The sequence below is a fragment of the Orycteropus afer genome, unplaced genomic scaffold (assembly GCF_000298275.1).
Source record: "Orycteropus afer afer isolate SDZICR_OR568_19922 unplaced genomic scaffold, OryAfe1.0 scaffold00049, whole genome shotgun sequence".
NCBI lineage: Eukaryota > Metazoa > Chordata > Mammalia > Tubulidentata > Orycteropodidae > Orycteropus > Orycteropus afer.
In genome coordinates, this window is record NW_006921636.1 from 6,530,102 (window position 1) to 6,543,147 (window position 13,046).

Genomic DNA, 13,046 nt, shown 5'->3' on the forward strand with positions numbered 1-13,046 from the left:
TTAATCTGCCTTCATTTTCTATGCATTGGTTTTGACTATAACTAATAGAAGAGGGTAATATACACATTACAGTCTTTGGGCCATAAGTTCTTTCAACAAGCACAAACTGAGTGTGCTCCAGATGGTGTGCCTTAGGTGGTCAAGTTCATAGTAACTGCTACCAATCATCAAACATTTTTATTCCAGACAATGTACTAAACACTTCACAGACATTATCCTGTGAAATTCAAATCCCTGCCACAGTCTTTTGAAGGATGTATTACTGTCCTCATTTTATGACAAGGATGTTGAGATACAGAGAAATGAAATAGCTGGTTTAAGTTGATCCAGGCAGGAAGTGGGGGGGACCAGCTCAAACCTGGTTCAGACCCCAAAGCCCATGCTCTTAACTATGGAGCCGAGTCTACCTGGCGGGCACTATTATCATTGGTTCGAACAGCTCAGGGGAAACTGCATTACCACTTGGGGCATCCTCTCCTCTCCTCTTCCTTCTCTCCCAGCTGGGGGCTGAGACTGGCACCTCCCTTTATCTCCACTGACATCCAATCTCCTATTCCCACACTGGTGTTTGAGGTTTGATCGCACGTGGCCCCTTCTATCTAGTGACCAAACTAAACACTTATATGTTTTGTCAAAAACTTTTGCTGTCGGCCTCTTGTCCTGAAACTTCAGTTTGAAGGACAGAAGGATAATGGGGACAAACAGCAACAAGCTCCTGGTGACTCAGAAGTGGAAGTGCCCCGACTGCAAGGGGAGAGATCTTTTTCCTTAGGGTTTCTTATCTTTTCTTGCCTCAGTTTCCCCACGTGCCAAATTGGTAGGCCTTGGGTTTGTACGTGCTGGATGACAGTGCTGCAAAAAAATCAAAAGTGGTTCCGTCCCAATAGCTCGGTTTTGTTAACTGGAGTTGGCAATAAATGTTGACCAAGGAGGACATGTAACTGAGGACAAGGTGTGCTTCTTAAGAGGCTTAAATTAACAGAGGAGCTAAAGAGGGAAGAAATCAAATGAGGGATTAGAGCACACGCAGCCATGAGTCAGCAGCAGGGCCTCCGGGAAAGGAGACCACGGAAGGAGGAGGAGGGAGGGGGGCCACGGACAAGGGGCCTGGCCACCAGGCTGAATGCCATGAAGGGCACAGGTCATGCAGACGCCTGAGGGTACTGGACCTTTCCTGTAAATGCTAAACATTCATTTCTCCCCATTCTATTCCCAAAAAATATTTGATTTGATTCTATTGAAAATGATTAAATTTCTATTTCCTTTTTTTAAATGTGTATTTTAATTTGCCTTCTACCTCCACACCCCTAGTCCAACTGTAGCACTGTTTCCCAAACCTTAATCCTAAGAATCATTTGGGCAGGGCTTCTAACCGGTTAGTTTTAGTTTGACCCTAAGCTGCGAATCTGCATTTCCAACTCAGATGGACTGAATCAGAACCTACATTTTAACAAGGTCTCCAGGTGATTCTTACGTATTTATTCTTATTGAGCTAAAAATGTATACACACAAATCACCTGTTAAACTACGGATTCTGATTCAGTCTGTCGGGTGGAAGTGCAAGTTCTCAGAAGAGGGTCAGACCCTCGGATAAACCGGTTTGAAGCCCTGCATCTGGGGTGATTCCTCCGGGCAGGCAGGGCTTGGCAATCTTTACTTTAAACAAATGACCAAGGTCATACTTGTAAATGCACATAATACGGGGAAAACGGCATTAAAAAGTAAGCACATTCATCATAAATTATCTAGAAAAGTATAAAAGAGGAAGAAATCATTCCCGATTCTGGCTGCATTTTCTTTCTTTCTATGCATAATGTTTTTACATGAGATGAGCAATCATATATTCAATTCTGGACTGCTAACCAGAAGGCTGGCGTTTCAAACCCACCAGCCACTCCTTGGAAGGAAGATAGGGCAATTTACTTCCGTAGTGATACTGCCTTGGAAACCCAAGGAGGGGTCGCTATGAGTCGGGTCCGACTCGACGGCACATAACAACAACAACAACAACAACAACAACAACATGTTTTCCATATAATATAAAAATATGTAACTTGTACTTTTTAAATATGACCAGAATATTTCAGAGGAGCTCTGGTGGCGGACTGCCTAAGACATTTGACTACTAACCAGAAGGTTGGCAGTTCAATCCCACCAGCTACTCCTCGGAAGGAAGGTTGGGCAATCTACTTCCGCAGAGATACCACCGCAGAAACCCAAGGAGGGGTCGCTATGAGTCAGATCCGACTCGATGGCAGTGAGTTTGGTTTTTGGTATAATATTCCAGGCCACTGAAAATTAAAAAGCAGACAAAATTCCTTTTCCAGGGATATTTATTCACTTACTCCCTTCCTTTCTTCCCCTTATTGTATGTTAGTGATTTTTTAACAAAACAAACACTAAACAGAAAAGTGTCTATGTAGCTGTTGACTTTGAACAGTAAACAGTTACATAAGTGAACCCAGAACATGTGGTTATTAATCTACAAATAAGTTTACGTAAAAAACGAGGAAAGTACTTACTATGCACCAGATGACAAAGGAAATTTCAAACTTGTGAGGGAAGCTAAAAATGGACAGTCCAAGAAATGCAAACACACACGTTTCTGAAACAAACCAAAGAATGCATTATTCAGCCCTGACTATCTTTCCCCCCAGTACAGTACTACATTGTTAAGCAAGCAAACAGTCAGAAGTAAGTGGAATCCAATAAAACACTTTGCTTATTTTCTAGCAAATCTTGCAACCAATGGATGGGCCGAATTTGTATTTAGATTCTCTCATTTTCTTCTATCACACAAAGCAGTACTTCCTGCTCTTCAGAATCTTCCCACTTAATGAGTCAACTGTCAAATGCTTAAGTAAACAAATGCCGTCCCACCCAGGGAAGATGATAAACATATGAATCTGTCCATTTGCTGAACACTATGATTAGCAAGGATCCCTACTGTGGCAAAGTGGCAAAAATTCAGAGCTAATGACTGCAGACACCACAGGACTGTGAAAGGGCCTTTTGTTAACTTCCTTGGCAGAGCAGACACATCCGAGTGACTGACTTAACACATTTGACAGCCACCACCAGGTTGAGAATGTGGCTAAACCAGAGGGATCTGCAGGAAGAGTCGCATTTCCATCCGTGGCTCCACTCTTTAAGCCAGAGTCTGACACTGGCTTTCTGTTGTACAGCCACCCGCACAGTTTAAGAAAAGGTACCTTTTAAATTCCTAACACCATGCTCCCTGCTTCACTGTGATGTTCCCCAGAGTAACCAAGTGACTAGGGAGAGATAAGGCTCTATTTTAAAAGAGGTGAACATCATAAAATGGTGAGGCTGTTTAAACATTTTAGCAAAGCTCTTTTCAAATGTCTACCCTTTTAAAACAAGTCTACAAGCTGGGATAATGTCTTCTCGCTTCTCCTTCTTGAATTTTTCTCTTATCTAATAAGTATTTTTGTGATCTTTCCAAATCAGCACATTCAGAACACATTCAGATTGACTGTATCCATTTCCCTGCTGGCATAAATTCTATTGGATGGGTAATTTAACCAACCCCGGTGAATGGACATCTAGGCTGTGTCTAGCTCTGACACTACAACAGACATCCCTGTCCACGGGGTAAATTCCTGATGGGGGGACTGCTGGGTTGAGAGCAGAGACCTCTGTAAGTGCAGAGCCATGCTGCCAATGACTCCCCGAAGGCCCGTGTGAACGCACGTTCCCCTCGGCGACTGCTCCCCCGCTGTGTCAGCAGCGTATCATCGAACTCAAAGTCTGCTGGTCGGATGGGTGAAAAAAGGACTCTGATGGGTGTTTGGCTTTGCATTACGTAACTGTGAGGGTCAGGGTCAGCGTTAGAATCTTTAGCCATGGCTTGTTTTCATTTTAATAATTTATTTTGTTACGCACAGCAGAACATGTACCAATCCAGTGACATTACATTCTTTGAGTCGTGTAACCCTCCTCCTCTATTCACATAAACTCCCGGCTCCCTAGGTTTCCGATCTCATCTTTGGAGTTGCTGTTGTTAAGCTGACCTCATATAGAGAGCTCTTAAAAGAGCACCAGTGTTCAAGGCAGACTTTAACTTATTAAACCATTGTTTAAGTTTAAGAAGGTTTTAGGGGGTATTTCTGGCCTAAGGTTTAAAGATTATCTCATGGCAGTAGTTTCAGGGGTTCGTCCAGACTCTATGGCTCCAGAAATGCTGGAGTCCATTCCCCCCCGAAAAAAAACCAAACTCACTGCCGTCGAGTCAGCAACCCCTCCTTGGGTTTCTGAGGCGGTATCACTATGGAAGTAGATTGCCCAACCTTCCTTCCGAGGAGTGGCTGGTGGGTTTGAACCGCCAGCCTTCTGGTTAGCAGTCAGGTGCCTTAAGCACTACGCCACCAGAGCGGCTTTATAAGAGGGATGCTCTGAAAAAATACCCACAGGACCAGGAGTGACGCATCCTGCTTCCAGACTCACCCCTTTGCCAGGGGACTGTGGGCAGGTCATTTTACCTCTTGGACCTAAGCTGATGAAACCCCAGTGTGGCATACCTCCTCAGACACAGCAGTGGGGAGCTAGTGCTTCAGAATTACACAAGCCCCTCGAGATGCCAGGTAGTACCGAGGCTGATGTCTACGTGACAGTGACAGCCACTTAGGGGTCGGCTTACAAGCACAGTGTGAGGGTGCTTCCTTCACTTCCAGGTATAAACTGGGGAGGAGAGTCATGTGTGTGCAGGTGTGTGCATGGTGTCTGGGTGTGTATGTGTGGGAAATGTGTGCCCAAGAACTCAGACTGAAACTATTTAAAAGGAAAATGAATCATGGTGTATTTGACCCCAATATGCTAATGGAGAATTTCCCAAGTTTACGTCCTTCAAGACGTTCTTGTGAACACAAGTTCTAAGGACACGTTTGGGAAATGCTCTATCTCCCCCTCTTAGAGATTCACATGCACGTTAGCGTGTTGGTTCTGGAAGTCTTGCAGTTCATAAATACATTAAACTTTATTTAACCCAGTGTCCCCCCCCCCCTTTTTTTTTTGCCTCCTATGGAACCTTTTGGCACCTAACCCTCATCAACATCAATTCCAAAGAATACATTTTTGGAAATATCACTTTAACACATTAAAAACGCATTAAAAACATCAAATGTTCGTAATTCGTAGTCCTTACTATTTTTGGCCTTAGAATTGAGGGCCTTGACTGTTTCATTTATTAGGTGGTAGGTTTATTTTATGAAATTTGAAAGCCGAGTAACAAACGAAAGGTAAGAATGTGAAGAATCTGGCCCTGCGGAATTCTGATGCCTGTTCTGCCTGGGGGGACATCCCGACTGACTCCCTAGAAAAGGACACGGAGAACGGTCAGCCCCACAGGACTCCACGCAGAGACAGCACTCACCGCACAGGAAGGCCACGGTCCGCAGGGTTTGCTGCATGAGGATCTGGGTGACCGGGGAGAGGTTATGGTGCGTGTAGTGGGACATGACAATGCCGGAGAACAGGATGGCCATGATGCCTAGGGACACGGGGACAAAGTGCAAAGAGTTAACAGCAGAAGAGCAAACGGCAGGGAGACACAGACCACACCTCACTCTTCCCTGGAGCAGTAAGTGTTTTACAAAAAAGGTTAAAAAGGAGAAGGAAACAACTGCCTGAGGTCTCCCAGGGACTTCAAAGGAGCGTCAAGGCCCCTCCTCCCTGGCAGCTTCGTTACCAGCTGGGTGACCGTGGGCCAACTGACTTCCCTTCTCCAAGCCTCAGTTTTCGTATCTGTATAGTGGGACTAATAATAGTATCCATTCAGGGAATTGTGTATTCTTCACCAGCACCTTAATCCACCAAATCTTCTGTCTTCCTTAGTCACTGCCCAGCTTTCGCATGTGTGTGAGGCGTTTGAAAATACCATGGCTTGGGTCAGACTCACCTCAGTCCTCAAAGTGCCATCTTTAACACTTTAAAGAGGTCTTTTGCAGCAGATGTGTCCAATGCAATACACTGCCTGACTTCCTGACTGCTGCTTCCATGGGCAGTGATGGTGCAACCAAGTAAAATGAAATCCTTGACAACTTCAATCTTTGCATTTATCATGATGTTGGTCATTGGTCCAGTTGTGAGGATTTGGGTTTTCTTTGTATTGAGGTGTAATCTATACTACCTAGGAGGCCAGACAGGGAAATGCCAGCAGTGTTCCCGTAGACATTCAGGACAAAAGGGAGTGGGGATAAGAAGGCAGAAACGTCCTTCCTTGCCACTTTAGAGCAACGTGAAGATTCTCTGGCATTCAAGAGAAGTCCTCAATCACTGTTCCACTGGATGAAAAACACACATAAAACCACCACCTCCAGTGTTTTCTTTAAATTCTCAGATTTTCTGCAGGTGCTACCAGGACAGGCCCTTCCTGAACCAGACGCCATCAAAAGGCAGAGCGCAAACCCTGGGCTTACTCCAACCACCACCCTTTGCTTCACCAGCATGCTTCCAGAAGCGCTAGCAAATCACCGGCAAAGTAGAGTTGGTATTTACCACCTTGAAGTGAAAGTCAACCCAAGAGGAACGTAAGCCGTGTTTAAGCAGTAACATGGATCCCCTCCACCAAACTGCTGTCCTGCACAGTGAAGTCCTCGATAGGCTACAGGACTCCCGGACAGTACACAGCCACTCCAGACAGCCAAAGGCTCCAGGAAGTAAGGTCTGGCAGTAGGATGTGGAGGTTCCCTTAAGACTGAACATTTGGGAGAGCCCACTGTCAGGGCTGAGAACTTCCTGGTGCCCAGGCCTGCCCTGCCCCAGCACTGCTCACCAAGGAGGCAGGCACAGAAGAGGCCTGGCTGGCAGTTTAGCCTGGTGCACCAGGAAGGGGAGGGGTGGAAGCTCAAACTGTCAGGGGCCAGGTGAGTTATAGAAAGTGGGTGAATGGCACAAGGGACAAGGCACAAGCCCAACTGAAAAGGGCTGGCGGTCTCCCTGGAGGCCTGGGGGCCTAAGGCTGACCAGTCTTCCTTCGGTTTTTTTCCTGAGAGATGCCAGAAATCCATTTCTTATGGGAAATCTCCCAACATTTAATGACTATAGCTAACTCAAGGTTTAAAATTTTCCTCTGAATAGATAAATAAACCCCATCTGGGTACTGAGTTGGGACCATAGCTACCACCTGTGTGCTTGACCTACTGATGCTGGAAGTGTGTTGTGTGGCCAATCCAAGGGTGAACAGACAGCCCCGCCCTTACTCTGGGCTAGGTCTGGGGTTGGGCACGCTTCTTGAGCCCTGGGAGTTGAAGGAAAGGGTCAGCATTGGGTCCAAAAGCCTGAAGGGCAGCTCAAGTGTCTTCCCTATGTTCCCTCCCTAAGCAAAGACAACTTCCATCACCCAAGCCACCCTCATCCACTGCAGCTGCCACGGGACAGGCTGCGAAAATACAAATAGGGCTCAGTGTGCAAACGAGGACCACTTTTAGAGATAAAAGGCATGGGTGGTTTTTTTTTTTGAAATATTCTGTAAGGAAGAATTTCTGACACATTTAATTTTTTAAGAAGGCAAAATCATTGAAAGAAGATAACAATACAGTAAAAGTGTTCAGCCTCTTAGAAAGAAGAAGAGAGAGGCGGCGGGAGGGAGGAAATTCTTTTCTGTTGCTGTTAGGTGCCGTCGAGTGGGTTCCAACTCACAGTGACTCCCGGTGCTGTGTAAAACAGAACGGAGCGCTGCCCAGTCCCGCCCACCCTCACAGTCACTGCTGCCAGGACTGAGCCCGTCATCGCAGCCCCGCGTCAACCCATCTCACTGAAGGTCCCCCCTTCTCAGTGCCCTTCCACTTTACCTAGCATGGTATCCTCCTCCTCCAAGGACTGGCCCCTTGGACAAGTCTGGCCATGTTTGCTCCTCAAGCGCATTCTGGCTGTACTTCCTCTAAGACAGATCTGTTTGTTCTAGTTAGTAGTCCATCGTACTCTCTCTCTAATTCCTCACCATAATTCAAATGCATCAACTCTTCAGCAGTCTTCCTTATTCACTGTCTGGCTCTTACACGTATATGAGGTTACTGAATACCTGGCTTGAGTCAGGCGCACCTTAGTCTTCAAAGTGACATCTCTGCTCTTAAAACGTTTTAAAGAGGTCTTCTGCAGCATATTTGCTCAATGGAATATGTCATCTTCTGGTCATGGTTAAACCACTCTTTTAGATGTAATAAAGGAACGCAGTGAAGGTTTTCAAGTCCAAAAGGCAGACATCGACCGTGGCACTGTATGCTTAGCAGCAATGTATCCTGTAGTCACTGGGGTACACTGTCACCACACGCAGGCTTCTTTGCTAATTAATTACCCAACAGAAGTACGCACCGCTTAACATCCATTTGGCCAATGTCTACCTCCATATACAACCACGGGCTGGGGCGCCCAGGTGTCTGAGTACCAGACCCTCATCTTGAGACTGAAGCCCATTTTGGCCTGGCTGTTGCACACAGCCCCGAAGCCACCCAGTCTGAAGCAAAGAAGGCCCGAGCCCCAACTCTCAATGTTGGTCCCCCTTGGGTCCCATGATTTGGTGGGTCCAGGCCCCACATTTCACCGGGTGTAGTTCCACAGGGCGTCAATAGGAAGGTATGCGTCACAGGGCCTCTAGCCCTTGCCTGGGGACCCTCGGCCCCCTCGGCCCGCACCAACCCCTCTCTGGGCAGCTGGTTTAGCTGAGAAGGCAGCAAAAGCTGCATGAGACCAACCGAACCCTCCTGAGGTGTCCACAGTGGGAGCTGCCCAGCCACGTACTACACAGCAGTCCTCAGCCAGCATGCCCAGGAGCCCTGTGCTCCATGGACACAGATGTTCACACAATGCCTAAATCACCAACTTCACAGAACGTACCATGGACATTAAGTGACACATACCTGTACATAAACATATTTTGCCGTAAAACATTCTGAGTCAGAGGTACACAGGAAGACACGAGAACACCTGTTCATACCCCTGCCCAGAGGCAAGTACTGTTAAGAGTTCGATACACAGATCACTACTCCTTTTACTATACAATTACACATAAAACCAAAAACCAGACAGCAAACTCACTGCCATCGAGTCAGTTCTGTCTCATAGTGACCCCTCTTTGGGTTTCCCAGGTGGTATCTCTATGGAAGTAGATTGCCCAACCTTCCTTCTGAGGAGTGGCTGGTGGGTTTGAACTGTCAGCCTTCTAGGTAGCAGTCAAGTGCCTTAGGCACTACGCTACCAGAGCTCCCGCGATTATATATATGTATGTGTATATATATATATATGCTTATTTATCTGTAGGGAAAATTAATAAGCAGCAATTACACATATGGCATATGTTACCAATAGAGCACTTTAAAAGACCTCCAACTTGCCTTGGAACATATAATAGAACCCCAAGTCCTTGCCAGGCCTACAGGCACCCCATTCCCAGCGCACCCTGTTCCAGCCATCCTGGTCCTCTTGCTCTTCCTGGGGCCTGCCACGCTCCCTCACTCGTACCTGGGAGCCTCAGCACCTGCTGTACTGCCACCACTCTGTCCCCATATCGTTCCCATGGCTGGCTCCTCCTCACCATCTGGGTGTGCACTCTGGTCGCCTCATCAAGGCCACCTTCCCTGACTGCCCTACGTCATGAGTTTTCTGTCCCAGGCCCCTCTGCCACATGACTGAGTTCTCGTCTTTGTATCGTTTCCACTACCTGAAATTATCTTGTTTGCTTACCTATTGTCTTTCTTCTGCAGGTAAGAACCTGACTGTGTCTCATTGGCTACTGTAGCCCGGATCCCAAGGCTCTTTCTCAGCACACGGTAGGCATCTGGTATGTATTTACTGAATGGATGGAGGGTTTTTCAGCTTGCTTTCATAAAACTGAACAGCACGGCTTAGAGTTCTTCCCATAGGAGCACAAACACCTTCTAAGGGGCTGCACAGTATGCAGTAGTGAGAATGGACCAGAACCGACTTCATCCTTCCTGTTACTGATGAACAGTTAGGTGCTTCCAATTTCTCTCTCAAACCAGGTTGCACTGGGACTCTGGGCTGGACACCCGTGTCCCTCTCTGTCATCATCCCAACTGTTCACGCCAAGTGCTATGTCCCAATCCATCTTGCAAACTCATCCTCCAGCCCAAACATCCCATCCTCAAAACTGACTTGAATGAACCACGAAAAGAGCTAAAATGGGTACAACCAGAACAATTATCCTGAGAAGAGCTAACACTAAGTGATCATTAGGAAGACAATTCAATTTTCTGTTTCTGCCATCAGGATATTTTTCAGGGTGAAGGCAGCAATGTTAACTGATCATGTTGGGATAAAAGGGGAAAACTGGGTGTCGAAGACAAACGGGGATGCATGGTCACTGTGGCAGGAACACCAGGTATCAGTGCCCCTATCAACAGTCTCCCCTGCCTCAGTTCCCTGTAATCTTCAAGATACTAGGTTGGCACTTTTATGATGAGGGAGGGGAGGCTCGAGATGGTTAGGTCTGTCATCCGAGGTCACACAGCTAACGAGAGGGGGAATTAGGACTCACACTCAGGCCTGTCCGATTATGCAGCCCCAGGTCTTAACTCCTGTGTTCCGAACATGTGCTTTCAGATAAATGATTCGTAGGGTGAGAATGTCTTGCTTGGTGGTCTGGGGCTCACTCCTCATCAGCCTGACAGTCAGACAATGGGGAGCACAGAAAGGAAGGAAAAGAGGGTCAAAGCACCCCCTTCTCCCTCTCTGTTCTCTTACAGTGGGGCTGGAAGGGTCCACACAACACTCCACAGCTGTCCTACCACTCTCTGAAAACCCCCACGTGGCCATGGCCACATGGGTGACTGACAAGGAGCCCTGAAGACACAGTGAGGTCAGGGACGGTCCCGTAATCTGTGTCAGGGCTTACATGTGCCCCATGGCCCACCAGCGGGTACAGCAGAGGTCCCCAAGGAAACAAAATCCCTGTAAATATAAATACCACCATTCTGAAGACAGGACGAGACAACGCTCTCGTTTTCATCACAGGTTCCATACTGATGCATGAGATGCCATCTCTGCCACCAGATACGTCTTTACTCAGTGTTCACCTCAAGGGAGTAGGGGAGCGGTTTAAAAAACAGAGGTAAAAATAACAAGGCTAGGGTCCAATGACTCACAAGTAATGTTTATGTAAGTGCCAAAATTCAATAAGATGAACAAGAGAACTTGATAGTGGATACCAGGATGAGACTATTTGAGAGCCCTGGTTTGGGATTAAAAACGCTGAGGTTTACAAAGAGCTCCCCTGTGAGGATGGCCAGAGTCCTCGCTGCTTCCTCCAGGGTGGGCTCTGCTTCCAGAGCCCCCACATGTGACTACAGACTGTGAGCTGTGGGAAGAGTTCTGTTCAACTGCATCTATTCAAAACCACCAGGGACTTCCAGTTTGTCCGTGAGGAAATAATTACTATGGGAAGTGCCGTCCTGCTGTAAACAATGAGATGACCAGATAAAATAACGGAAACAAAACTGTTTCCGAATCCTGGACAACAGGCAGGGCAGGGCAGTGATTCCTGACAGAAGAACAGAATGAAAGGAGCCCTACGCTGCCACAGTTTATCAGCCTGAGGTAGTTTCCAGGCCAAGACTCAGAGACGGGAAACCCAGAGCCCAGCAGCCTGAGTTGTGCCAAGATGAAGAGACAGAGATTCTGCCTGGGGGAGTGTGGTAGTTAAGGCTGTGTGTCAACCTGGCTGGGCTGTGATTTTGGTTTGGCAGCTATGACGCAGTCATTCCCCGTGATGAGACTGGATGTGGTGTAATCACCTCCTGGTGGAATCTGCTGTGAGAGGTTCATCAGTTGAAGGGGATTTGCCTTTGGGATGTGGCCTGTTTCCAGTATACACGGAAAAGATCCTGCCTTTGGTTCATAATTCATCATCTCCAGTTCCTGGACTTGAACCAGTGGCCTGCCAATTTGGGGACTGTTGCCTTCATAGCCTGTGAGCCAACCACCTGCCATTTTACCAGCTGTCCTTGGACTGGTCAGCCTTAGTAGCCAGCTGCTGCATGAGTCAGGAGAAGCCCCCAGCTTGCTCCAGTGGGCCTGGAAGGCATAGCTGAAGCCCAAATTCAAGGGCCTCCACCCAGAATCCAGAGAGAGAAAGTCCTCCCCTAGAGAGCACGCTGAGCTCGGACTTCCAGCCTAGTCCTCCCCTAGAGCCAGAACTCTAAATTCAGACTTGTGGCCTCCTGAACAGTAAGAGAATGAATTTCTCTTTGTTGAAGCCATCCACTTGTGGTATTTCTGTTACAGCAGCACTAGAGAGCCAAGACAGGAGGCCGAGAGAGAGCGCTCTGGAGATCAAAAGCAGAGCCCCTTGAATCTGTCAATATGACCTGCACACGTGATGAGTGGAATTCTCAAGGCCTGTGAAAGAGCCAGTGAAAAGGAAATCTGCTGAACAATTCCCAAAGCTCACTCGGAGCCAGAAGTAGTTTGTGTTCCCACCAGAGTGACTCTACAGTACGTGAGGAGTGCGGTAGAGGCCTTATAAGGGCACTGCCTGAGTGCAACTGGGGACCTGTCCTACCAAAGCTTCAAAGTAAACCCCAAAGGATTCAACCAATTCCCAGAAACTTAGATACATGCCAGAACAAATCCCAGAGCTCTGCAAGGGAATACAACAAAATCTCGTACTCAACAATATGAAATTCCCAATTATTGGCATCCAATCAAATATTAAGTCTCTTCAACACAGGGTTCCTGGACAACTGGATTTCCATGCACAAGAGAATGAAGTTGGACTTCTATCTCTCATCACATTCAAAAGTTAATTTGAAATGGATCAATGACCTAAGAGCTAAAAGTATGAAACTCTTAAAGAAAACACTGCAGTAAATCTTTATGACTTGGGTTTTGGCAATATTCCTACATACAATACACTAAAGCATGAATAACAGAAGAAAAAAATGGATAAACTGGACTTCATCAAAATTAAAAGACATTTCCTTCAAAAGTTGGAAATACAAATACCATTTGACCCAGCCATCCCATTACTAGGTATATACCCTAAAGAAGTGAGAGCCATAACAAGAACAGAT

The 13,046-nt window shown here is 46.9% G+C and overlaps 1 protein-coding gene across 1 annotated transcript in view; it reads right to left on the reverse strand.

Annotated features, from left to right (window-relative positions):
* Positions 1-13,046, reverse strand: part of SLC9A8 (solute carrier family 9 member A8) — an 85,627-nt gene that overhangs the window by 7,736 nt on the left and 64,845 nt on the right. The window contains exons 12-13 of the mRNA XM_007938324.2: positions 5,393-5,509; positions 2,523-2,605 (exon numbers count right to left, since the gene is read on the reverse strand). Coding sequence (XP_007936515.1) covers positions 2,523-2,605; positions 5,393-5,509 — 200 coding nt within the window. The remainder of the gene's footprint in view (positions 1-2,522; positions 2,606-5,392; positions 5,510-13,046) is intronic.